We start from the raw sequence: 27,419 nt of genomic DNA, 5'->3' as shown, positions 1-27,419 counted from the left end.
AAACATTGGTCCACTTTTACCATCAGTAAAGCTGTGGTCAAAGCATACCTGAGACCTGGCAATATCAAAATAAATTAAAAAGGACATGGAAAGCAAGATTATTGTAATAGGAAGCATGCACAGTCAACTTTGTAAATAATTTTACTCTTTCCTATCTCACTGGCAAGTGAAACAAGTCAAGCACACTGATCATTAACCAGCATTCTGTAGTACTATAAGGAAATAGATATAGTGTGAATGAATTAAATGAATAAAGTTAAGTATGGCAGTGGTAGTAGCCAGCTTACAGAGTTGATAGCTGTTATTATCAGATGGTTTGGCACTCAGGCTGTGTCCTCATCTGGCTCAGCTGTCTGTGCTGCCAACTGTCTGGCCATTCACTCACCTTAAAACAACATGACACAACAAACACTCACATCTTTCTCACTGTCAATATCTGATGAGTAATGTTAATTACAAGTCACTCATCCTTAACTTGCAATATCAGTAATTGAACTGCATTGAGAGATGACCCACAAGCTTTATACTGATTTCCAAGATGCTAAGTAATACTAGTAATATCAAAAACCTTTATATTGATTTCAAGATGCTAAGCAATAGTACATATTAAAAACTACAAAAGCACAGAATATAACCTTCTCATTTAGGATGAATTCTGAACAATAAAATACAAAATATACATTTACAATGAATACATAATAGCAGACCGAGACCTCCTAGAGCAAAATCCTCTTATTTCATGTTATTTTTACAATTTTTACAACCGAGTGGTAGTTCTAGTTATTCCTGAAATCATCTGATGTATGCCAAGCTCTTCCGTTACAGTAAAGAGTTTATTCACAACTATCACAACCAAATCTTGCTATGTAACATTTATAGAAGGGATGTCATGAATGTGCCGATATTCTCAAGACACATCATAGGAGCACACAATACAGACAGAAAGAAAAAATAAAATATGAGAGGAAAGATGATAATGTAACATAAATATGTGTGGTATATGCTACTATATTGCACCTCATCCTAGCTGACATCCTGCTGTGATGGAACAGAGAGACAGATTCTCAAAGACAACTACTATTTGCAAACACCTAATGATTCTCTTCACTGAGGGAAAGACATGGTGCACTGCATACACTTACAAATAATTATTTAAGACTTTTGTGCTGGTGAACATTTCTCAAGAAAAACTTTTGACTCTATTAAGAACATTAAATAAATCTTTACATCATGTACACACACATAAATAATACTGTGACAGAAGCACTAAGAATAAAGAAAGGAATTCTCTGAGAAGTTCACACAATATGGATAACATTGCTCAAGGACAGTTGACACCACTCCTACATGCATTGCTTCCTGTCTCAGTTGTGGATTTCAGTTATTGTTTATTATTATTTCAGGCATTATTATCCAGTTAGATTTTATTTGTAATGACTGTTGATTATGTGGGAGTAAAGCCAACTGTCTAACAACAACATCACCACCACCACCACCACCACCACCCATGAAGATGAAGAACATGCAGCCCAAGTACGTAATCAATGTGCTTACCACTCCCGTATTGCAGCTTCATATTGTATGTTATACTCTGTACATTGTTCTCAATACAAAATGCTATGGATATTAGTGTCATGTCTAATGATATCTGCAAACACAATGAGGCTGACACAAGAGGGCAAGAGACACAAACTCAACAAAACTGCAATGCAAGAACAACTTATTTCACAGCCTGTTTTGATCAGTTCATCACATTTAGTGTCTCTTATTGTCTTGAGCAACAAATTTCACTAACAGCTGCAATACAGTGGAAGAACATAACTGACCAGTAAAGCTGGAAATATCTTATGAAGTAATGACTGGAGCATCATTCTTACGACCAAGGACTGATAACTGCCTACACCATCACCATTCACACGTCAGCACACACCACTGCCACAAACTAAACCTTCAACAATCAATACATTTTACTAATAAAAGAAAACACGAACCTGCAACCTGAAGCCACACATAAAGCTTGATGCTTTAAGTAACAGAACAAGAGAACATGTCCCTATGTATAATATTGGATTAGCATCCTCTAAGAACCTCCCACTTTCTCTTTCTCTCTCTCTCTCTCTCTCTCTCTGTCTGTCTGTCTGGCTACAGGATAATGATCTGCAGAGGTGGTAATGGTGAACACATGGAATGAAAGACAAATCTGAGCACTATCACCAGTTACATGAACTCCTTTGGGTATAGATACTTCAAATATACTCATCTACTTTAAAAAATACTTAAGAACATAAATAAATCTAAAAAGTATGATTTGTATATGTAAAAGTGAGCTTGATTATTGTCCCACTTGATAATGGCCCACTCAGATTGGCTACACACTATATTATAAAAACCAAAGCATCACCAAGAGCAATGAATTACAGTGTATGTGAGAATTATTGTCCTACCCTGTGTGATACAAAAAAAATTATACTAAGGTGGGACAGCTCTGAGAGGATCAAGTGGAAATGGTATTGGCACAGAGTCATGGCAGCAAGAAGGAACGGCAGTCACCTAGAGTAGAGGAAAGATGAGGCACCGCAGTTGTGGTCTGTTAAGTGGGTCTGACGGTAACACTGTTGGGAACATTTATCAACATCAACTATAAAAGTTAAACATTTTGACGTTTTCCTGCAGAATCTCACACTGAACACTTCTATCTGTCTGGTGTTTTTGTGTGTTTAGGTGTTCTCTGCACTGGTGTGGGGATATGAGGCTATCACTATATAATGTTGGAGAACAATATATGTAATGTAGGTAAAAAAAAAACTTAAATGGATTGCAAACAAGTGAGGAAAATTTTACATGAAAGTTAGATTAATGTTGATTGTTTTAAATAAAAAGAAAAAAGCAGCAAAATCTGTAATGGATTGATTCTAAAAAATGTCATACATAACATGTCCATAATTACATTAAAAACAAACAATTTACTGAGCATGTGTCTGAGAAGCACTACAGACATGAAAGAGTGTGTGTGTGTGTGTGTGTGTGTGTGTGTGTGTGTGTGTGTGTGTGTGTGTGTGTGTGTGTGTGTGTGTGTGTGTGTGTGTGTGTGTGTGTGTGTGTGTGTGTGTGTGTGTGCTAGTGAGCTTGTGCACACACTTGTCACCTACGGACCCCATCGTGCAATATTTATGATTCAAAGGTACATGATGAAACATGAAATTTACACATAGTATGTATCAGCTAGCATATTATACTTGGGTAAGGCATTAGTTTGAGTCATGTTTATCTTTACTGTTGAAAGGCAAAAGCTGTGTCAGTTTACATATGCAAACCTTTAAGGGTGTGTGGTGTGTATCAACCTTTTCTTTCCTCTGCCACCACTGAGTGCCTGAGTGCCGGGCTTCAGGGTTTCACCCTTTCACTCAATCTTTTCTCTCTTGGTAAAGTCCACTACAGCTACACTCCTCACACCATTGCTTTCTTTTGTCAACACCATAAAAAATACATAGCTCTAGTGTCCTTTCAAAATGGGGCTTACCACTATGTGACTGATGGCAGTTAATCAACCCCTCTCACATCATGCTACAAATAAATGCTAAATATATATTTATATATATATATATATTTATATATAAATAACAATCGATAATGTCATAACAGTTGGCCCACACTGGAGCAGCATTATTATCTTGTCAAGAGTGTTGACCCTTTTTGTTTCATTCTAATAAAATTACTTTGGTGATCATACCGTTTGTAAACAATAACCTTAAAAACTATGCTTACTCACATTCACTTGTCTTCAGTCTAGACTCTACATTCCTTTTGCAAAGCTAAAGTGAATGATGTATGTAGGGTAAGTGAAAAATAAAGTTTAAGTGTGCATTCCAACATTCTGTACATGTAATGGAAACCTGTGAAGTAATGATCAAACTATGAGGTACAGGAGGAGATGACTGGTAAAGCTAAACATATTGTACTATTTGAAGTGTCAAATGAGATTCTATGAACTTTGGCTGGATCCTGGAGGAGAAAGCTCATGTATACCATACACCTACAGTGGTGTCCTTCACCTCACGATGTAATAAATAACTAAAAATATCATACAATTTATATGTACAGATTTAGCATTTGAATATGTATTTCAAATACCTATAAGAGTATTAATTTAATATTAAGTTTTAGTCTATGATGAGAGATGATTATGACTGTTCATGCAAGGTACACTGTTTTATGTTGCAAAAATCATTCAAAGTAAGATCAAGTAGCCAATCCTTGGAGGAAAAAAAATAATAAAAAAATAAAAGGAGAGGAAAGTAATACATTTTTTCCATTACTAATAACAAAGTTGAAATTCACAAATTTACAACAAATTGTGCCTCGGTGGGTGACCTAAAAGCTTCATCTAAGGTAACATGAACAACCCTGCATCACACACACACACACACACACACACACACACACACACACACACACACACACACACACACACACACACACACACACCACATGGGACACAGGCAAGCACTCAGGGCACCCCAGGACCAATGTGATGACACCACACCTTCTCACCTGGCACATCACTAGTACTGAGGTCTCACCTCAGCAACAACGCCACCCTGTCTTGGTGTTACACTCACTATGCTTCCATTTCTAAGCTGCAAGAAGTCCTGCCTCTTGCTGTACCCTTCACCCACCAGTTACTTTCTACCAGAACTGATTCCAGCCATAGATATGCCTTAGGCTTCTAGAGTCTGGTCGTTGCTGTGGCCAGTCTCGTCCTCTACTGGCCGAGAGGATCTGGCAGAGGTGTTTTCTCCTTCCTCCTCAGCAGACATCTTGATCATGTGGTTGAGACGTGACAGAAGAAACTGTTTGTCGTGCCCCTCAAGCACCAGCTGGTTCTTCAACAGGGACACCATGTGCTTGTTTGCTGCAGCCACGGCATAGTAGTAGTAGCCGGCCAAGATGAGGAAGATGATGGCTGGTACAGCAAATCCTGCTGTTCCTAGGAAGAGCAGCACTGCCTTCAGCCAATCAGGAGACTCTGAAGAGGGAGACACAAATGGAAATAATGCTACATATTGATAACTATCCACTAAAATAAGATCTTTCAAAGCAATCCAACAGACTTTTCAGCAACTACCTATAAACCAAGTTAACTTAATGCTTTAAAGTGGAGAACCAGACCTATTTTTCTTATTACTTTTAAAAAGATAATAATTTCATGGAGACCCAGACAAATAAGTGGCTTAAAATGCAAAAAGACAGGAAAGGTAACTCAGCCCATGTGTTGTATGCGAACAATCAAGCTATTTAGGAGGTGGCAGCAGCTCATTATTTTGCTGGACAAGTTACAAGCTTTTAGTGGATTCCAGGAAAATCTGCATTGAATAATGAAAAAAATCTAGTGCACCATATTTGTTTATGCAAGGCCCAAGTCACACAATTATCTAATAAATAAAATTGTCAAAAACATAAACTTCAGTGTATATAAATTAATAAATAAAATGAGAATAAATTGTGGTGGAAGACCTAACCTTGTATGACTGCAAGCATCTCGCTCCAGATGGTATCCAGTCCTCTGAAGGGACCACAGGCCAGAGAAGGCTTGATTTCAGCAATGGAGTAGCCAACTGGGATGATTGTTACAATAAAGGACACCAGGAGGATGGAGATGAAGAGGGCATTGGAACGGGAGGTTCTGTACAGCTGGGAAGACTGACTGCTATTCACCTTACAGTCAAAGTACTTGATGTAGAACACCAACACTGTGGAAGGAATGTTGAGCCACCATTTCCTACATAACATATTATTATCATTGTCTTTATAATAAAGTATACAACAATTCATCTTCAGTTGTATTCCCATTGACTCTGAAGTACTCTATAGTTTCATTAACACAGAAAACAAGTGCAAGAGTTCATTTCTATATATGAGCAATGCTGGCCAGAAGTGGTTTAACTGAATTCAAAATAATTATATGATAGTAATGTGCTTGACAAAATAAACTAAAGTTACTAAAAACTGCAATGTTCAGTGTAGATGGAGCTGCATGCTTATAACTTCAAAGCTTACACCTCCAAGTAGTGCGGCCTATTAGAGGATGATATGTAGAGCTTACCTAGCTTGATGCAGGTGACAGCAGGAAGCATTGGGGAGTAGAACATGCCCAGCCAGCACAGGGTCTGTCCATACACTATGTCCAACACATGCTTGGGGATTGCAAACTCAATGTCGCCAATGGCTGCCCCAATCTGGCTGCCTCGCATCAGCTTGTGGCCTATACATTTGCGAGGAAAGTTGACCAAGAAGGTGGTGAGGAACATGATGATCAGGTCCAGGATGGTGAGTTTGTACAGCTGCTGGCCCACATAAGTCTCCCAACACCAGGGCTGGGAGCACTCACTGTTACAAGATGACCAAGGTTACAATAATAATAACAACAATAATAATAATAATAATAATAATAATAATAATAATAATAATAATAATGATAATAAAAATAATAGAAGATTATTCTATTTTATCTATATCCTAGGTCAGCAATCACACACAGGATAACCCACTCAAAGCACCACAAACTCATGCACACACATCATTCACTCTTTGTACCAAATTGGCCTTAAATGGAAAGAGAAGAAGATGAAAAAAGAATTTGATTTTGCCCACAGGCACAGACAATAGAAACAAGGGTCAGAGAGTAAATAATCTGAGACACAATCACCTGAACTACACCTGATTGATTAAGTAATTAAATCAATCTACTCATAGATGATGCTTCTCTAAGACCTATAAAAGTATGTTTATAATAATAATCTGAATGAGTGACGACCAAAAACTGAATAATGTAATATTATTGCAACATGCACACACACACACACACACACAGACACACACACACACACACACACACACACACACACACACACACACACACACACACACACGTGGTGGAGAAGTCATGGAGGCTAGCCCAGCAGGAAACAACAAGGAAGATTTGGTTGAGAAGAGATCTCGGTGAAAAGGAAAGAGAAATGTTAAATGAGTTGAGAAAGGAGGCTTTGAAAAAAAATGAAGAGAGGACAGAAGAGGAGAAGAAAGAGTTTTTCTGGAGAATCTTGGATATGAGACTGAGGAAGTGGTTCATAACCCAGAAAAGTACAGCAAGAAAGGACTAAAGAAACTTACGTATGAGCGGAATGTAATGTATTCCAACATAAATGGAGTGATATCGGGATTTTAGAACTCAACGATTACTTGAGGACAAGAACCCAGATATTGTGGGTCTTACTGAAACAAAACTGAGAGAGGGAGAAGACCTGATGATGGTTGGAGAAGGAAATATAATGTTTGGAAAAGAAATAGAGTAGGTAAGATGGGAGGAGGAGTGATGTTGCTGGTTAAAAAGATATAAAGGTGGATCAAGTGAAAGAAGGTATGGGAAAGGCAGAAGTGCTAAAGATCAGAGCAGAAACTAATGAAGGAAAAAGAGGCACTACATAGTGGTGTACGTACCACCTAAGACAAATGCATGGTCAGTACAGGAATATGAAGAAATGATAAGTGATACAGGAACATGTCTGGAAGAAATGTTGGGTGGCTGTGAACGAACTATAATGATGGGAGATTTTAATTGTAAAGAGGTGTGTTGGGAGGACTGGTCAATGGAAGGATCAGAGACAACATGGGGAAATACACTATTGACACTGGCAATGGAAAATGTGTTAACTCAGTGGGTCAAAGAAGATACTAGGTTTGGAGGAGAGGGAGCATCGTCAAGACTGGACTTGGTCTTTAGTACAGAGCCAATGGTCATTGAGGAGATGAGGGTGGAGTGCCCTTTAGCAAAGAGTGATCATGCAGTTTTGGAGTTCAAGGTGATAGATGAAGAGAAATCTAGAAGAAATGAAGAATATAAAGTGGGAAGATGGAATTATGCCAAGACAGATTTTGGAAACCTAAAGAAATTCTTTCAAGAGACAAATTGGATGAAATTCAAGAGTGCTAAGGAGCAAATGAAAAGTGGAAGGAATTTATAAAAATATACAAAGAAGGTGAGAAAAATTTGTACCAATAAGACAACATAGAAGTTGGAAAGCAGGACTGGTTTAACGATAGATGTGAAAAGGCTAGAACAAGAAAAGAGGATGCATGGAAGAGGTGGAGAAGGAAAAGACGGATTAAGCAGTGGGAAAGTTACAAAAGAGCAAGAAATGAATATGTGTTGATTAGAAGAGAAGAAAGAAAGAAACAAGAAAAGGATATAATTGATAAATGTAAAGACCAACCAAGGCTTTTTACAGACATGTGAACAACAACATCAAAAATAGAGAAAGTATTGAAAGTTTAGAAGTAAATGGAGTATGCAGTGAAGATCCCAGGAAATGGCAGAGGCTATGAATGGATGCTTTCGGAAGGTATTCACAAAGGAGACTGCTTTTGACAAACCACTGGTAATGGAACAGAAAGGGATTATGAAGGAGTTTCAAGTAACTGTGGAGGAGATCAAGAATATGATGGGGAGTTTAGAAGTGAGAAAAGCTGTGGGACCTGATGGGGTATCAGGATGGATTTTAAGAGAATGCAGGAGCAACTGGCAGAAAAAGTTTGTGAAGTAATTGATGCCTCATTAAGGGAAGGTGTAGTGCCCCAAGACTGGAAAAGAGCTAACATTGTCCCAATCTATAAATCAGGTAACAAGAGAGACCCATTGAACTATAGACCAGTGTCACTTACAAGTGTGGTAGCTAAGATGTGTGAGAGGGTGGTGAAGAATAGATGGACAGACTTCTTGGAGAAAAATGACATACTTTGTGAGTGTCAATTTGGTTTTAGAAAAGGGCGTTCATGCACGACAAACCTGATATGTTACTATTCGAGGGTGATAGATGTAATACAGGAAAGAGATGGTTGGGCTGATGGAATATATCTGGATTTAAAAAAGGCCTTTGATAAGGTACCACACCGGAGACTGATCTGGAAACTTGAAATGGTAGGAGGAGTGCATGGCAGTTTACTAAAATGGATGGAAGACTTTTGGTAGGAAGAGAAATGAGAACAATAATTAAGGACAGACCATCAGAATGGGGCTTGGTGGAGAGTGGAGTTCCACAGGGATCAGTGTTGGCACCAGTAATGTTCGCGGTCTACATAAATGACATGGTGGATGGGGTGTCCAGTTATGTGAGCCTATTTGCAGACGATGCAAAATTGTTAAGAAAAGTGAGATGTGACAAAGATTGCGAACTACTCCAGGAAGACTTGGACAGAATATGGAAATGGAGCTGTACATGGCAAATGGAGTTCAACACGACAAAATGCAAGAAAATAGAGTTTGGCAAGAGTGAAAGAAGAATCAGGAGTATGTACAAGATAGGAAATGAAGACATAAAACCAGTCATGAAGAAAAAGACCTTGGGGTGACAATTACCAATGACCTATCGCCAGAGAGACATATAAACAAAATAATTGGAGAAGTATTGAACTTATTGAGGAACATAAGAGTGGCGTTCGTATATTTAGATGAAGAAATGATGAAGAAAATAATTACTGCAATGATAAGACCGAGGCTTGAATATGCAACAATACAGTGGGCTCGAACTTAAAGAAACACATAAGGAAACTAGAGAAAGTACAGAGGGCTGCAACAAAAATGGTGCCTGACTTAAGAGATTTGACTTATGAAGACAGACTGAAAAGAATGCAACTTCCGACCCTGGAAAACAGAAGAGAAAGGGGAGACCTGATAGCAATATACAGAGTGATGATTGGCATGGAAAAAATGGATAGGGAAGATCTGTGTATGTGGAATGAAAGAATGTCGAGAGGGCATGGGAAAAAACTAAAAATGGCCACTTATAGGAGAGATGTGAAAAAATATAGCTTCCCTCATAGAAGGGTGGAAGCATGGAATAGTTTAGACGTGGAAGTGGTCAACGCAAGGAATATTCATGATTTTAAGAAAAAGCTGGACATTAATAGATATGGAGACGGGACAACACGAGCATAGCTCTTTTCCCGTATGTTACAATTAGGTAAATACAATTAGGTAAATACACACACACACACACACACACACAAACACACTCTGTAGTGTAGTGGTAGTCCACTCAGCTCAAAACCTGAGAAGGCCTGGGATCAAGTCTCAGGTATGATGAAAATCTAACTGATTCCATTAAATGTCGCAACAGCTCAAGTCATATGGCACCGCTAGGGTTAACACGAGAACGCTACATCTCCCACCTGGCAACTAGGTTTGGCAAGAATTTGAACTCGGGCAACTTGGACCGGAGGCCCAAACACAAGCCACCTTAACCAACTATGCCACCCAGCCTCCCCAGGCATGATGAGGCAAATGGGCGAGCCTCTTAATGTGTAGCCCTTGTTCATCTAGCAATAAGTAGGTATGGAATGTAACTGGTACAGTTGTGGCCTCACTGTCCCAGTGTGTAGTGTTTGAGTGGTCTCAGTCCTTCCTGAAGATTGATCAGTATGAACTCTTATAAGCTCTGAACTTTTTTCCAAAGGGGAATGACTGGCTGGGTGACCACCGGACAATCTTAGATGAATGATACACACTACTCACTCTATACACACAGAAGGCTTGGAGTCGGGACATGAAGGAATGGTCTGGTAGATGGAGATGAGGAGGACAACCAGGGAAGCGAGACGCAGAGAGACGGTGCGGACCAGCGTCAGCACCAGGATGGAGTTGGGTGTGTAATGTTCAAGCTTCACCAGTGCTCTGTATATTAAACATTAATTTGATCACTCTTGGTTACCTCTGCATCAATATATGGCTTTGTAAGGGTTATCACAAACAGGTGTTCCTTCAAACTTTATCATCAAATCTTATGCACTTACATGCTCTGTTATAGGCAAGTTTCATTCCCTTAATTATAACCTGCAGGAATGAAGCAAGAAGTGCCATTCATTGGCCTGACAAGAAGTGGACGATATTAATTCTAGCATGTGTTTTCTCCCATTTTTTACTTCCAGGGTAAAGAAGTAAAGATGCACCCTGAGGACCTCCCAGGTAATCATATTCAGGTATGTGGTCTGATTACAGGCTACAGAGGAAAGACAAAGGACTTACCTCAGAAGGTAGGGGATGATGATGTTGAGGGTGACAATGACACCTGAGGGCAGGTACTCAAACAGGAGGATCATCAGCTTGTCCTGCTCACTCTGTACACATATATACATACATTCATTCAGATGTATACACAAGTCATTACCATACTTATAACAGTACCCATTACATCCCCGCACACAATATCTTAAGCTTCAAATCCTATGATGTATATACACAGGTTATTACAGTCAAGTCTCATTCCCTCAATTATAGCCTGCAGGAATGAATTCACCAGTGGCACCTCATGTATAGATATTATTGATAATATTCAACATAATGAGTTTTCCTATTATTTCTTTCTTTGTACTTGCATATTATATAATCCTTAAGCTTAATATCAGTAGCAAGTTATGCAAAAGAATGACCGTGGCAGCACAAGTCAACACTCGCGGAGGGAGAAGGGGGACACCAGGGAGCCTTTGTTTATAACCACGTGTATGGACGTTTGACTATCAGGTATTTTTTCAAATATTAAATTGAACTTTTGCATTTGAGTATTGAAAAGTTTTGGTATTTAGACGTTCGAGTATTGAGTCTCCGCTGAATTATAATCTTGCTTCCAGCTATTCTATCTATTTTTCATCTTTTTGTGGGAGGTGTGTTCTTTTATTTTACAGAAAATTTACCATGGCCCCCTTACATCCTCAGGAAATAAAGACTTTATCAAGTTCATGTATAAATTTTCTTTTTATATATTTGTAAAGTAATGGCTAAACAGTTTCTGAAGCAGTGAGCTCTCTCATCTTAGCTATGAGCTGCCACTGGAATTCACTGTCTAATACAATATTCAATGACATAACTGAAATAAAGGACAGAAACCTCACACTTGCATGAAACATGTTATTTTGTGAGGATAGGGTTGTGTCTCATGACCAATTTATAGATATAAGAGACCCTCACTAAAACTATATTGTCAACCTTTACAGCCAAAATCTTCTATACTTACCATGAAATTTGAGAATTTTAGACAACACAAGGATGATGATATCCAATAGTCTGCAGGTTAAGAGGACTCACCTCCTTAGAATCTTTGGCATCTTTAAGGTGGTCAAAGGCAAAGATGGTACTTTTGTAGATTGCCACAAAGGACACAAAGAGGAGGGCAATCACAACCAGGTTGACCAGTAGCCTCACCATGTACAGGCGACATCTGTGGGGATGAGAACTCTTTGTTTTAATCTGGTAATGCGAGGATACTGTACACATCACTAACTTATGCACATGCTTCATACTGGTGTACAGTATTTGCAAAAACCAAATCCACTGGCACATACTTTCAACATAAGCCTGAAACACTACTAACTAGCTTTATAATAGGCCAGCATCCAATACAGGTGGTCCATACAAAGCATTACACGCACACACACATCAGGATCCAAAAAGACAGCTACAAAATATGGTACCAGAAATAAACGACCTTTCCCTATGAAGAAAAACTGAAGGAAATAGAACTACCAACTTTGAAGGATAGGCAGGAGAGAGATCTAATTATGATGTACAAGATAGTGAAACATATGGAAAAGATAGACAAGACCTGGTATCACTGACTGAAAATGGAGATAAACGAACAAGAGGACACTATGAAGATCACGAAAAGTCAATGTTTGAGGAACATTAAAAAGTTTAGTTTTCCATAAAACGATGTTGGACATCTGGAGCAGCTTGAGTGAAGAGAATGTAACAGCAGAAAGTGTGCATAAATTTAAGGAAAAGTTGGATAAAAATAGATATGGAGACAGGTCATTATGAGCCCCATTTGAACCCTGTAATATACAACTAGGTAAATACACACACACATATCAAACACACTTTTGGCCTCAACAGCCTCCAGTGGTCATAACTGTTAGCTTAGTATCCTCCTTATGATCAAGATAGATTGGTGTTTGTGTGGTGTGTCCTTACCTCTCCTTCTTGGTCCTCTGCTCCTTCTCCTCATTGTATCTCTCTGTCTCAAGATGGTTGCACAGCTCATTGTATATGGCTTTCTTCTTGATGGAGGAAGCTTTGTTGTTTTCAATGCAATAGTCCCAGCCTCCAAATATTAAGTTACAATACTGAAACAAAAAAGATATCAATACCATTCTTCCAAGTTTAATTTTTGTACTGAATATTTGTTTGTTTCTTGTCATGTGACTTACAAATTACTAAGCTACTCCCATGACAATGTATTATTAGGTTAAACCTGAGAATCTATCATGAGGAATAATCTTCGGTGAAACTTTAATTGAGAATTTCTGTTGGTGGAATCTACAGACAAACAGACTCAAAGTGTTGAGAAAATTTGTTACAATTAGCTAAAGCTCTTGGATGGCTAAGCACACTTGACATAGCACAGGCTGAGATACAATGACACACACTCACCTGGTAGAACTGCCCCTCTGAGGACCTAAGGCTCTCCCGCAGGCCCCTGGCAGCAGCCCTCACCATCAGCACCAGACTGAGGATTAATGTCACCACCAGTACCAACAGGTAGGCCAGTGGCAGGTTGTACTTCCACTCTGGTGCAACCTCCAACACCAGGATATGTCTTGGGTAGTAGCCATAGAAGAGGTAGGACAGTTCCAAAGGTCCCGTACCTTGTACTCCATCCTGCACTAACTGAATCAGGTAATAGTTGTCACGCTCGGGTAAATTGCTCTTGATTTCATCGTAGTACTTTGTACAGCAGTTAGTGTCATTTTCATAGAGGAATGTCTCGTTGTCAGAGATGGAGTTAGACCAGGTGTCCACAATGCAGCTGTCCTGAGTATCCAGACAAGAGATGTTAGTGGTGCTCACAAACAGACACACACACACACACACACACACACACACACACACACACACACACACACACACACACACACACACACACACACACATAGAGAGAAGAGAGAGAGGGGATCTGATACAAGTTTATAAATTGATTAACGGAATGGATCAAGTGGATAATGAGAAACTAATCCTGAGAGAAGAATATGACATTAGAAGCACAAGATCGCATAGTAAGAAACTGAGGAAGGGAAGATGTCTGAGAGATGTTAAAAAATTTAGTTTCCCGCCAAGATGTGTTGAGACTTGGAACAGTTTGAGTGAGGACGTGGTGTCAGCAAAGAGTGTACATAGTTTTAAAAAAATTTTGGACAAGCGTAGATATGGAGACGGGGCCACACGAGCATAAGCCCAGGCCCTGTAAAACTACAACTAGGTAAATACACACACACACACACACACACACACACACACACACACACACACACACACACACACACACACACACACACACACACACACACACACACACACACACACACACACACACACACACCACTTAAGAGAATAATCTAAAAATACAAAACGGGCAAATAACACACAAATCACAATTTAGACTTTGAAGTAGGGACTGGAACGCACCTTGGAATGGACTAAAAAGATCTGTGGCACCAGGATGAAGACACCGAGGAGCACACAGGTGAACAGATTCAGGTACAGGAGCCATTTGATAAAGGTAAAGAAGGCGACAAGGCCAGTGCCAAAGTTTCCTTCCACATAACGGAGACTCCAGTGCCACAACTCAATCTTGGATATCATTTCTCGCAGCCTGCTCTTAGTCTGTAGACAAACACAATGCTGCATTACAAGCACAACACACTACTGGCCTAACAAACAATACCACATCCCTCGACAAGCAGTCACATTCAGACATGCCTCATTATCCTCTACTGTCTTTTGCACTTCCTTCCTCTTCTGACCAGCTGGTAATTGTATTCTCTTGACAAAACCTGATAACAAATAGACACCCACAAGATCTCAACACTGAAGACTATGGGATGATGTCAAACACAGTGGTAATAAAAGTGGCAAGTTAAGTAAATATCTACTAAGATTATACCATCCTAGAATCACCACCAAACACCTTTATATTACACGTGCTTAATTTGCCATCAGACTTATGATGGGCAATCACCAAAAGACACAAATGGGAAGCTAACCTGCGATAAAAATTTGCGTCTGGAGAGTTTGAAGGCAGCAAGGCCTCGAGTCCTGAGTGTTGGTGCTGACTGCAACTGTTGCTTGAGCTTGCGCTTCTCCTCGATGGGCACCGCATGGGCACGGATCTGCTGCAGCTTCTCCCATGTCTCCTCCTCGTCCACACCTGAGCCACACACACACACAACAGCAATCTATTTATTAATCTAAGACTCACTCCCATTCAGATTTATTCATCAATCGAATCAATTCATCTAATAAGGGATCAATTCTTAATACATTATAATGGCTATATAGACATGACCTACAAATTTTTTCCACGTCAAAATATCAAGCTATCATTTACCTAGATAGGGCATCTCTCTCTCTCTCTCTCTCTCTCTCTCTCTCTCTCTCTCTCTCTCTCTCTCTCTCTCTCTCTCTCTCTCTCTCTCTCTCTCTCCTGTTCAGTAGATGCTGGGAGTTTCAAGTCACTTATCCTTTGATCCTGAATGACATTTTCACTTTCTTTAAGAACTGTCATATTAGTGGACTTTCTTTTCTCTGTGTCTTTTGTTGCTCTTGGCCAGTTGCCCTCTTAGGAAAAATTTAAAAAACACAAAATAAAGAAATAAAAACAATCAAAAATAGATGAAACCAGCCAAACATGAAAAGGGACATTTGCACAATTCCCATCAAAACAACCTCATGCCACACTTCAGACAGATAGGTACTAGGTGTTGGGATAGTACTAACCCTGAGTGAGATCTGGCAGCACCTCCAAGTAAGTGTCTGAGCCGCGACGACTGGTGTGCACAAGTGTGGCTGTGGTGGTAGAGGGCTGTCTGCGGCTCCTTTGTGATGCCCGCCGCCGCACTGTTCCTCGACCCAGGCTGTTGACTGCAGATACATGGAAGTCAAATTAAGGCTCAATGCAACAAACGACAATTAAAGAGATATTTTGATACGTTTTCCTTAAGGGTGTGAGTTGTCTTAGTTTACTCTTCAAGGGTCATGGTATGCACTCCTACAGAACAACATGTATGTACGCACTGCAACAAGTTATACATAAAAAGGTAAAAAAATGTCAGAACACTGCTCTCTTCACATAAAAATAAACTGCTGCTGGAAGTTGTACACCAAGAACAAGTTTCTAAAAAGAGGTACATTTCTTGCATGGAATGGCTAACAGTGCACTATCAATTACTGACCACTCAAAAACTGTGATGCCCCAACAGCAAAACACACCAAATACATTAGCCGGAGAGAGAGAGAGAGAGAGAGAGAGAGAGAGAGAGAGAGAGAGAGAGAGAGAGAGAGAGAGAGAGAGAGAGAGAGAGAGAGAGAGAGAGAGAGAGAGAGAGAGAGAGAGAGAGAGAGAGAGAGCAGACCAACACATGGCATGCCCTGCCTTTACATTAATAATTAAGAGTAGTAACACCAGTAGTAGTGGAAGTAGTAGAAGTGGTAAAAGTAGTAGTAGTAGTAGTAGTAGTAGTAGTAGTAGTAGTAGTAGTAGTAGTAGTAGTAGTAGTAGTAGTAGTAGCAGTAGTTACAGCATGAACAGTTACACTTGACAAGGACTACAGAACAATGTATAGGCTAATGTAAACGAATACTCCTCGTTCCGTAAAGGCGAATGAAGAAATCTACGGGTCACGCGCGTCACATTTCACTAACTCTGCGGCAAAGAATATCCCAAGTTTTCAGTTGTCTTCTTGCTTTTTCATGATTGCCGGTTAATATATGATGTTTGCGTCGCTTATAGGGATGCTTGAGGGTTCGCAAGGGTATATCATGGGTTTTGATGGAGCTTCAAGGATCAATAAGGGTTTAAAGGTTTCATGTTGGTGTTTCAAGGATTTCCAAGGGTCTTTTCATGATTTCAATAGTAGATTAAGAAGCTTGCGTTACTTATAATGATTAATAGTAGTAATAGTAGAAGTAGAAGTAGTAGCAGCAGCAGTAGCAGCAGCAGCAGCAGCAGCAGCAGCAGTAGCAGTACCAGTAGTACTAGTAGTAGTACTACTACTACTACTAGTAGTAGTAGTAGTAGTAGTAGTAGTAGTAGTAGTAGTAGTAGTAGTAGTAGTAGTAGTAGTGGTTGTAGTAGTGTCATTTCACTAATTGTATACTATACACACAAAAAATTAATGAAGTAACAACAACAGCAACAATAATGATAATAATAATAACAACAACAATAATAATAATAATAATAATAATAATAATAATAATAATAATAATAATAATAATAATATTGTGTAATTTTCAAAGTTCAATCAAAAGGAAACTAAATGTAAAGAAAGAAAAAGCGACCTTGAGAGAGAGAGAGAGAGAGAGATTTTCTTCATGTCTTGTTTATAACTACAATTCTCTCTCTCTCTCTCTCTCTCTCTCTCTCTCTCTCTCTCAAAGCATGCAGGCAGGGGAACACCCCACACTGACCACCGCAGCCAAAGTTTGGTTTTAGAGTGGTCACATTAGAGAAAGTTTGCGTGTAACAGTGCGATCCTTGTCTGCCTTATCAAATTACGAGTTGGATGTCTGCGAGGGCTGAGAAATTAAGGCCCGTCGCATTGCTGGGGTGATCTGTGCTTCCTGTTTATGGTCAGTTATGCAAGAACATTTCAACACCATTACATTGTACATTCTCTCTCTCTCTCTCTCTCTCTCTCTCTCTCTCTCTCTCTCTCTCTCTCTCTCTCTCTCTCTCTCTCTCTCTCTCTCTCTCTCTCTTACATGTAATCACGATGCCTTCATCCTGGCTCTCTTCGTCGTCATCACTTTCGGAGTCACCGTCAGGAACATCCAGCCTCACTCTAATAGTCCGCTCACACTTCTCCGTCTCCACCAACACAGGGAATTGTTCTTTTTCCATCCTTCACCTCTTCACCAAGTCACCGCCTTTCTCTTTTCAATCATCTCAATATCTATGATCCTTCCACACACCCACACACCGCGGTTCTCGCACGTCTACAGAGAGCAAAGTGAGGTGTGGGTGTGGAGCGTCGATGGCTTACTTTATCATTTTGGCAACATCAAAACTGTCTATCAAACGCACAAGTACAGTCAATTTGTCTTTAGTCTCTGTTGGTTATGTACCTGAGTGTGCACCCTTAATTCCTTCACTCGTTCTGGTAATCTTAGAAAATTAAATGGAGAGGAAACAAGGAAGAGAAGCAAAAGTGAACACCAAATGAAAGACTGATCATATACTCCTCACCCTGCATAAAAACACTATAGAAAACAAGGGAAGCTGCAAAATGCCATTAGCCCAACCCTGAGCGCAAGGGAAGCAGATATTAAGGAAAAGATGGGTAAACAGAGAGAGAGAGAGAGAGAGAGAGAGAGAGAGAGAGAGAGAGAGAGAGAGAGAGAGAGAGAGAGGATACAGAAGGTTTCATTCATGATTGTTCGGTTCTTTCGCCACAAGTTTTCAAAAGCTATATGATTGGTGAGCTCTGAAGACTGTAGTAATCACGTTAATCTGTCAATAGAACCATGAAACAAGAGATCCTTCAAAACCATGTCACGTGGTCAAGGTAGAGCGATATGAACGTAGTGAAGGCGCCGGCAGAAGTGAACTCCACCCTTTTGAACGTTAGCAGTGTATTCACCCCTTCTGACCACTACTTACTTATAGAACACGACAGCTAAAGTAGGAGATAGTGAACACGAGTCAATGAACTTTGTCTTCTTCTGCTCCCTTTACTCTGATAGTTATGGGCTCAGAGGTGCTATTCTTATGCTGCGAGGGAAGAACACACACACACACACACACACACACACACACACACACACACACACACACACACACACACAGGGACTTCAAACAGACGCCTCTATTTACCCCTTCAGCACTATGACGCGTTTCCATATTCATTCTGCTTACTACTCGGCGATTTTATACAGCTTCAGAAATTTGCGTGGACATGAAAAATAGTGAAGACTCTGCCCATTAATCTTCTGACCTCCATAGACCCTTTCTAATGTAAATATTATCGTCTAATCACACCTAAAACTCAAGGTAAAAATGCGTTCCAGTACTGAAGGCGTTAACAGCAAGTTCAGTGGCAAGGCTTCGAAATCAAAGAAAGGAGGTGAACAAAGCACCAGGCTGATCCACGCGGAATGCAGCCATGGCAAGAAAACACCAAGGCAAGCGTCAGTGTTACTGTAGACGGCAAGACTACGAGTAGAGAGAGAGAGAGAGAGAGAGAGAGAGAGAGAGAGAGAGAGAGAGAGAGAGAGAGAGAGAGAGAGAGAGAGAGAGAGAGAGAGAGATTCGTCCACAAATCCTGTTAAATAAATCCTACTCAGTGCTAAATCATACTCTCCAGTGTGACCTTCAATATATGAATAATGATGTGAATTCCACAGCGCAAGACAATGAAGGACTCAGACCAACACAAATCCCCGTTACAAAAGACCGCTCGCTACACACACACACACACACACAGAGAGAGAGAGAGAGAGAGAGAGAGAGAGAGAGAGAGAGAGAGAGAGAGAAAGGAAGGAAGGAAGGAAGGAAGGAAGGAAAGAGGGAAGAAAAGAAGGAAAGAGGGAAGGAAAGAAGGAAAGAGGGAAGGGAAAGAAAGGAAAGGAAAGGAAATAAACATGTGGCATGAAAGGGAGCTACGGCAAGTGGAAGAGGGAGAGGGGGAAGAAAGACAGGGAGGAGATGGGAGGGGAAGAGTGTTATGTTGCCTTTATAGAGGAAAAGGAGGAGGAGGAGGGAGAGAAGGAAGGAAAACTATTGGAAGTAGATAAGTGGAGGGAGATAGATACTTATAAAAGCGCTCTCTCTCTCTGTGTGTGTGTGTGTGTGTGTGTGTGTGTGTGTTAGTATAAAAGTACCTATGATATGTAAAAGTTTTAACTGTAAAGCCACAATTCAAATAAATCGAAATATCATACTACTAACATTACACTGAATAGTGCCACGAACTTCCTGTTGCCATCGCCTCCACTATCACCACCACCACCACCACCTACACCACCACCACCACCTACACCACCACCACAACCGCACTCTACTACTACAACCATCACGGCTACAGTACACTACAATATTCTAAGATTCCTATGACCATTCTCTGACTCACTATTCATTACACACACACACACACACACACACACACACACACACACACACACACACACACAGAGAGAGAGAGAGAGAGAGAGAGAGAGAGAGAGAGAGAGAGAGAGAGACTATCTTCCCCCAAACAGCATAAGGGCACTATATATCAGCTGATTAACCACTACCACCATCACCACACTGACGCCCGCACCGACCGACCACTCCACCAGCATTCTTAACACTGAGAGCTGGCGAACTTTTAAGGATGTTTCTCCACCCCGGCCGCCTTTTTGAGGGAAGGATAACCACTCTTCGGTACGCCAGCTGTAAGGACTGCTAAGCGGCTCACAGACTACGTGACGGGAAAGCGCGGTAGAGGAGACAGGGTATTCTAGCTCCCATTCGCTCTCACCATACTGACGTTGTTCAATGCCCTTCTCTCGGCTATCGTGCTTCTCCTATCTTCCTTACCCGCTACCCCCTCTCTCTCTCTCTCTCTCTCAATAATGACTAAAAAAATAATCTTCTTATGAAAGTTAACTTAATCTCTCATACATACCGACAAACACGCTCACACTTGACTCTACAGTGGGTGGCAGTCTGTAACCAACACAACACCTGCACTGTCCAGTCTTTGTTTCTTTGTAAGTAAAGTATGGCTCGGTTCATTGGCAACTTCTTGTTTTTTCTCTCTGAAATTCCCTCATTTGGCGCACACGGAAATCTTGCAAGTTGTTCGCTCATGTTGGCTTATGGGCAATTCATTATCTCTTCAGCACCAGGACGCGTTATCATATTCATTCTGGCTACTATTTGGCGATTTTATACAGCTTCAGAAACATATGTTGGGATTACAATAGTAAAGACAGACCACTAATCTTTTGACCTCCATAGACCCTTCCTAATGCAAATAAAATCGTTTAAGCATACCCAAAAATCATGGTAAAAAATGTGTCTCAGTATTGAAAGGGTTTAAGCTTATGACATCTCCAACCTATCCATAGCGGCGCAGCAAACCTTTTTAACATTTCATAGCGGTTACGACACTTACAATTAGGAGTGAGGACGACGGCAAAGTCCATTACACAAGACACAACTGCCGAGACGCAAGTGATAAGCTTCTAATTGATGTCTGGCAGTTGCTTACGTCATCCAATTATTTTTATCATTCATACTTATTTGCCTTTTATTGATGTTATGTTTATGTAGATATTCCATCGCATCTCTCTCTCTCTCTCTCTCTCTCTCTCTCTCTCTCTACAGACACACGTCAACACTCACCATTGTGTCGCTTGGAGGGGAGCAGTGTGGTGATTCTGGTATCATATATGTTGTCCACGGAAGTCGGGTAAGCTTCACGGTAGAATTCCACCCCAGCGTCCTCCCAGCCCCCTCGCCTTGCAAAGCCTGCCTTCTGGCCTCGCCCCCCGGAGCCTCCACGGCCTCCTGACCCGCTCATGGCTGCCGAGGTGCGACATCCAGAGTTGCGGTCCCCTGACATGTCCTCCCTTGGGCGACAGAGACATACAGTTACTCTCTAATCATAAGCACTTACATTCTGTATAGTAAAGGTAATTGGCTCCCTTTTCTCCACTGCTGAATGTCACTGATTAGATTAACAACTTAAGCTAAGATCTCAGTTTAATCTATGAATAGAGGGAGCAAGGATATTACCCATAAAGTTGATCTGAGCAGATTGTGGGCTTACAACTAAAAAGAATGATGGAAGATACAAACAATAAATAGTATAAATGATTGCATACGTAAGTAATAATAATAATAATAATAATAATAATAATAATAATAATAAAGAGGCATTACAAGGAGGAACAGGGAAGGCACGTACGCACTTACGCGACGCACCAGTCACTCATTACCAAGCACAATAAATAATTCTGGAAAAAAGCAAAAATTTAGCAGCATTGTTTCACAGGCCAATGTGGAAACCAAACAATACAGAAACCTAAAATCGTCACAGAAATCAAGAACTTGAAGATTACCGGCCTTCAACTGGTACTCAAATTTACACATCAACTCAAGACAGCGTGTCCAATATGAGGGAATGAAGGAACAATAATTTTGCGCCGCCCTGTGAGAGAAATCGTAGAGGCGCGTTGCGCAGTGCTGTCCCATACGGTCCCCACCACTGCAAAATCGTGGGAAAGAAACCAAGAAAAATTATTACTTTTGAGGCTAGTGAGAGGTAGGCCGCGACGGAGAAACCAATCGAAAACATTGCTGACATGTTGAGGGTCTCCCAGCTGACACTATAGGCTTGAGTGGCGCTCGCCATTACCACGCCAAAGTGTCGCGCCCTCGCACCGCGTAGGGGCCACACCAGCAGATTAGTGAACAGATGGTCCCTGAACGGCAGGCGAGTGCGACTCGAGCCTCGGCCAGCCTCGGCCCTCGACACCTTCTGTGAGACTGTCAGCAAACACTCATGAGGCAGTGTTATGTAAATGAGAAAGCTATAGCTGGACGCAGGCACAGGCTGGTTCACTTGGTGCATACTAGGGGAGAGGAAGGAGGGCTGTCATATTTACAAACAAGCAAGACCTACTGCAGCCCAGCACTTGTTACACGGGGAGGGGGTACGGTCTCATCAAAACCTCAGAGCTGGTGACTGTGTTCCTTCAACACTCAGGGAATAAGTTCATCCCTTGTCTGACATGTAATGTGACATGATGGCGTGGCTTGCTGTGCCGTGCCGCAAATTGCTTAGGATGATGACACAGGCAGCAGAACACAGTCACGGCAGCTGGGCCGAGTGAGGGCCGTGGATGGCGTCCCCGGTGCGTACCTGCCAGCGTCACTTGGCAGGTATAAACCAGCCAGGGCTTGGATTTGACGACTGGCGTGAAATTTACGTCCATACTGGGTTTGATTCAACTAGCGTGAGAATATCAAGAAACATACAAAGTACAAATAGAGTAACAATATGACAATACATTATAAATTCGAATTTTATGTTCAATATTCACTGGCTTGTAACTTCAGAAATACAGCTAAATCCTCTTCCAGTAGCACAAATTCGACTACAGCAGTAGCAGCAGCAGCAACAGCACAGGGACGCCACATCCCTCACACAGAACGTCCCTGGCCGATGCTACACAGGAGGTTCACTCAAGTATGTATACACCAGTAACACCAGATGCCAGACTGCCTACTGCTAGGTGGGACTGGTGACTGGCTCTCTGATAACCAACTCACTTAGGTACTCTACAATCCCCAACTGGGCTGCAATACTACCCGCTATCGACCTAACAAGCTGGCAGGCCGCAGTCAGAGTAGGATCAGTTACCTGTGGGCTTTCATCTCCCGAAGGAGGGGTCTCAATTCTGACATGCTTCCCATTCCCTCAGCTGTGGGAACCAAGGCAGTTGCTTCACACATTGAAATAGAAAATAGTCAGAGAATCTACCACAATAATTGTGGATGAAATGAAATGCTACCTATACTCTCAATTTGAAAATTTAAAATAACAGAGCCACTATTTTGCTGTGGAAAAACAACTCTTGCATCTTAGAGAGTGAAGTTTAAAAAATGCTTAAGCTCCTAAGTTCAATTTTAACATTTAATTGCAAATCAATTCCACAAAAGGACTAACTATATATCTGCTTCATGATTATTAATAAAATATGCAAGCATTCTAAAGCCACAATGAAAATAATATATGAGATATATGAAAAACACCAACATAATCAGGCAATGTACGCACAGTAACTTTCACTATGCCAGACAGGAAGGCTCCCGTCTTGGCCCAATATTCCACTTAATACTTGTATACAAAATACCCTACGCAACACCAGAGTTGCCAATTTAGCGAAAAAAGCTGCTAAATCTATTACTACTTTTGAGAGAATTAGCTACTTATTTTTATATACCTACTATTTAGTGACGTTTTTAGCTACTTTTTATTGAATTTGTATAATTGTTTTTAACAATGTAATATTGCTATCTACTAGGTTCCACGACCCAGGGCCAAGGGGAACAATAACTGAATACATTTGCCGATGGTGTGTAATGATTGCACTGACACTGAACAGAACTTGTTGTGGGAGGGACTGAAAGGGGCTACTGAGGCAGGGAAAGCTCCACCACCTCACAGAGGCTTGTGGACTGACGCGCATAGCGATAGCAGGCCTAAACATACACGATAGGCCAACAACCACAACACTACCTACTACAAAATTCATCCCCCCCACCTCTCTCTCTCTCTCTCTCTCTCTCTCTCTCTCTCTCTCTCTCTCTCTCTCTCTCTCTCTCTCTCTATCTATCTATCTATCTATCTATCTATCTATATATATATATATATATATATATATATATATATATATATATATATATATATATATATATATATATATATATATATATATATATATATATATATATATATATATATATATATATATATATATATATATATATATATATACACACACACACACACACACACACACACACACACACACACACACATATATATATATATATATATATATATATATATATATATATATATATATATATATATATATATATATATATATATATATATATATATATATATATATATATATATATATATATATATATATATATATATATATATATATATATATATATATATATATATAGTTCTTGCTATCAAAAGTGATATTTTTTATTCAGCTATTTTTTGGGTTCTTTGCTCATGACAACAGTGACACTGGCAACATTTTGCGACTAGTCTAGGTAGCGACAAGTAGCAACTGAGCGTTGGCAACTCTGCTGAACACAAAGCAAACAAACTCTGCACAGCCTGGCAGTGACCACTGTCATTAACACAACAGGAAGAACAACTTGTGGTGTTTGTGTGGCTCACCAATACCTTGAAGACTGAAAAATCAATTACAAAAGATTAAGAAAAGAGCAGGGAAAAATGTGTCAAATGACTCAATTTCACAAGTCTTCAACATAAACCAAATAAACTTAAGACAAAAATTAACTACTATAAATTTTAAATCTCTCCCAAAGACTTATCATCAGGCCCCACATTAATCCACAGCTCCCTCTAAAGTCATGTACAGCAAGGTTAACATTTCCAGCAAGATAAGGCAATGTCCTGCTGTCAATATTCTAATTTCCCATTACATCACTTATAAGTAATCTTAAGAGACTTTCTTACCCTGCAGATCTGTTTTTATCTGTATGAGAGAGAGAGAGAGAGAGAGAGAGAGAGAGAGAGAGAGAGAGAGAGATTATTGATACTGACACACAAGGTTCCACATTGATGTTACCTTCACTAGGTTTACAAGTCATCAAAAGCAACAACTGTGACTGATGGACTGACAGCTTGCAAGAATGCTTTGTGTTTCAAGAGCCCAAGGTTGTGAATACACAAAACTAAAAGTCCAAAGACTAATAACTTTGAATATGCAAAAGAAACAAAAGATTACATATCTGAATCTTTTAAAACTCATGGAATTATGATTATCATTACTATAATTTATACTTATTCACTTACATTAAGATTCATCTTTTCATATGAAAAGAATTTTTCACTGGAACACAAATAAATACCATTTCTAATAAACATAATTCCTAGTAGAATAACAGCACACAAAACATGATAAGCAATGAAAGGCTGCAAAGGAACCAACAATATGAATAAATAACCAATCCAACCAAATTTCCATGACTCAACTAACACTGTGCTACCTGCAATGAATTTCATGATGTTACACTATTCAGTTTGCACAGGAAATGACTCCTAAAGAGCTGTGGAGGTATTGTTTATAGTAGTAAACACTTGATAATGTTTCTCTAAGATCAATCTCACTAATACTGTCACAGAGTGTCAAAGATAGGCCATATGAATTTCCTAAGCTACACAAACAGGTGGCTGGATGTGTCACTGTGTTCTTTAGAAAACTCCACTCAGATCTATTGAAGTGTCACTTATAACCTAGGTATCAGTTAAAGATAAATGGTTAATCTGCAGAATCAGGCCTTGTACCCTATGCACACCACACTTATACACTTGCTGTATTAAATGTCTGTCCAGGTTTTAATCTGCGGAAGTTAAATGTTCTCCCAGGACGGCACAATGAAATTTGAACAGACTTGCAAAATCTCAAAATCCAAGTCCAGCTACTGCCATTTCTGTCAGATTGAGCCTTGTAACCTTTGTATACCATAGGTATGCACCTCAAAATGTAGTACAGACACTGCTAAAAGCCATTTCTGTTGGTTTTTATATTCTATATGCTATTTACATTACTTGTACATATATAATGCTGATAAATATACGCTTGGACAAGCATTCATGTTTTTTACAATAATTACTGTAGATAACTATTCCTTTCTTAGCCAATCATCTGAGGCTACACGACTCAGCACAACCCACGCAGCACCACCACCCCAGCACCCACCCTGACACTGCATTCCTCCATCTCTTATCCTTCTGGTGTGTGTTGATACATACAAGTATTATTCCAGTAGCCTTTACAATCTATCAAACTTATAACTGATTATGGGGGTGGGGGTTTGTGGTGGGGGCAGAAACCCCCCCCTGCTAGCTTAGGTTACATTACATTATGTTTCATTAGATAAAATTTAATTGAATGTTAGGCCTAGTTAGTTTAAAGTAGACTTTATCAGTATTTTAGGGATATGGTAACCAAATTTGGCTTTTAAGACTTTTATGGAATTGCAAAATTTGGTCTATTTTGACTCTCCAACCAAAAACCACAAGTCTGTTGGTGTTGGAGAGGGAGCTGGTAACGAATGGGAAGAAGGCCTTATTCTAAAGCTTTAGCAAGGTAAATATTTTGAAGGTGTTATGCCCCACCCTGCTGGTCGCTCTCACCACTCACCACTGTCCCCAGCCAAGGCGGCCAGCTAGGTACACACAAGCCTCCACCCTCCTCCCTCCTATCTGCTCAACCTGCCTGACACCGCTCCTGTAAAATGTCAACACATCCGGTGGTAAATATCTGGTGTGAATAGCTCTCTTTAATTCAGGAGGGCGACCTGCAGTACAGTGTGTGTGTGGAAGGTGTGTCTGGCAAGCTAAAGACGTCTCCCCTCCACCTGCTGGTTGTCCTGGTGCAGAGGGCCTCACCTTTCAGTGCGCCGCAGAAGGTCTCGGCTCTCTAGTCATCGTGGAGTCCTACAGGAGTTCACTATTTAGCCATTTCCTCCTCGTCTTGTCCGTCGTCTGGTCACAGGTACGAGTGGCACAACTGACACCCACAATAGACATCGAGCACCACAAACACC

The 27,419-nt window shown here is 40.3% G+C and overlaps 1 protein-coding gene across 4 annotated transcripts; it reads right to left on the bottom strand.

The window, feature by feature from the left end:
• Positions 1-558: 558 nt before the first annotated feature.
• LOC123501204 (transmembrane channel-like protein 7) lies at positions 559-27,416 on the bottom strand. Of its 4 annotated transcripts, XM_045249878.1 has the most exons (14): positions 27,262-27,361; positions 25,324-25,342; positions 21,432-21,658; positions 15,821-15,964; positions 15,088-15,251; positions 14,510-14,707; positions 13,478-13,858; positions 13,019-13,170; positions 12,134-12,266; positions 11,078-11,169; positions 10,568-10,726; positions 6,104-6,387; positions 5,520-5,750; positions 559-5,026 (listed from the first exon to the last, which is right to left on the bottom strand). In XM_045249878.1, the coding sequence occupies exons 3-14, from the start codon at positions 21,649-21,651 to the stop codon at positions 4,719-4,721; spliced, it is 2,466 nt and encodes an 821-aa protein (XP_045105813.1). In that variant the 5' UTR covers positions 21,652-21,658; positions 25,324-25,342; positions 27,262-27,361; the 3' UTR covers positions 559-4,718. The 4 variants fall into 4 exon arrangements, with proteins under 4 accessions (XP_045105813.1, XP_045105812.1, XP_045105811.1 ...); XM_045249877.1 differs by lacking the exon at positions 25,324-25,342 and having other exon boundaries at positions 27,262-27,416; XM_045249876.1 differs by lacking the exons at positions 25,324-25,342; positions 27,262-27,361 and adding an exon at positions 23,455-23,561.
• Positions 27,417-27,419: the final 3 nt, after the last annotated feature.

The sequence above is a fragment of the Portunus trituberculatus genome, chromosome 9 (genome assembly GCF_017591435.1).
Source record: "Portunus trituberculatus isolate SZX2019 chromosome 9, ASM1759143v1, whole genome shotgun sequence".
NCBI lineage: Eukaryota > Metazoa > Arthropoda > Malacostraca > Decapoda > Portunidae > Portunus > Portunus trituberculatus.
Note: the sequence above shows the minus strand (reverse complement) of the source record. Positions and strands in the feature narration are given on the sequence as shown.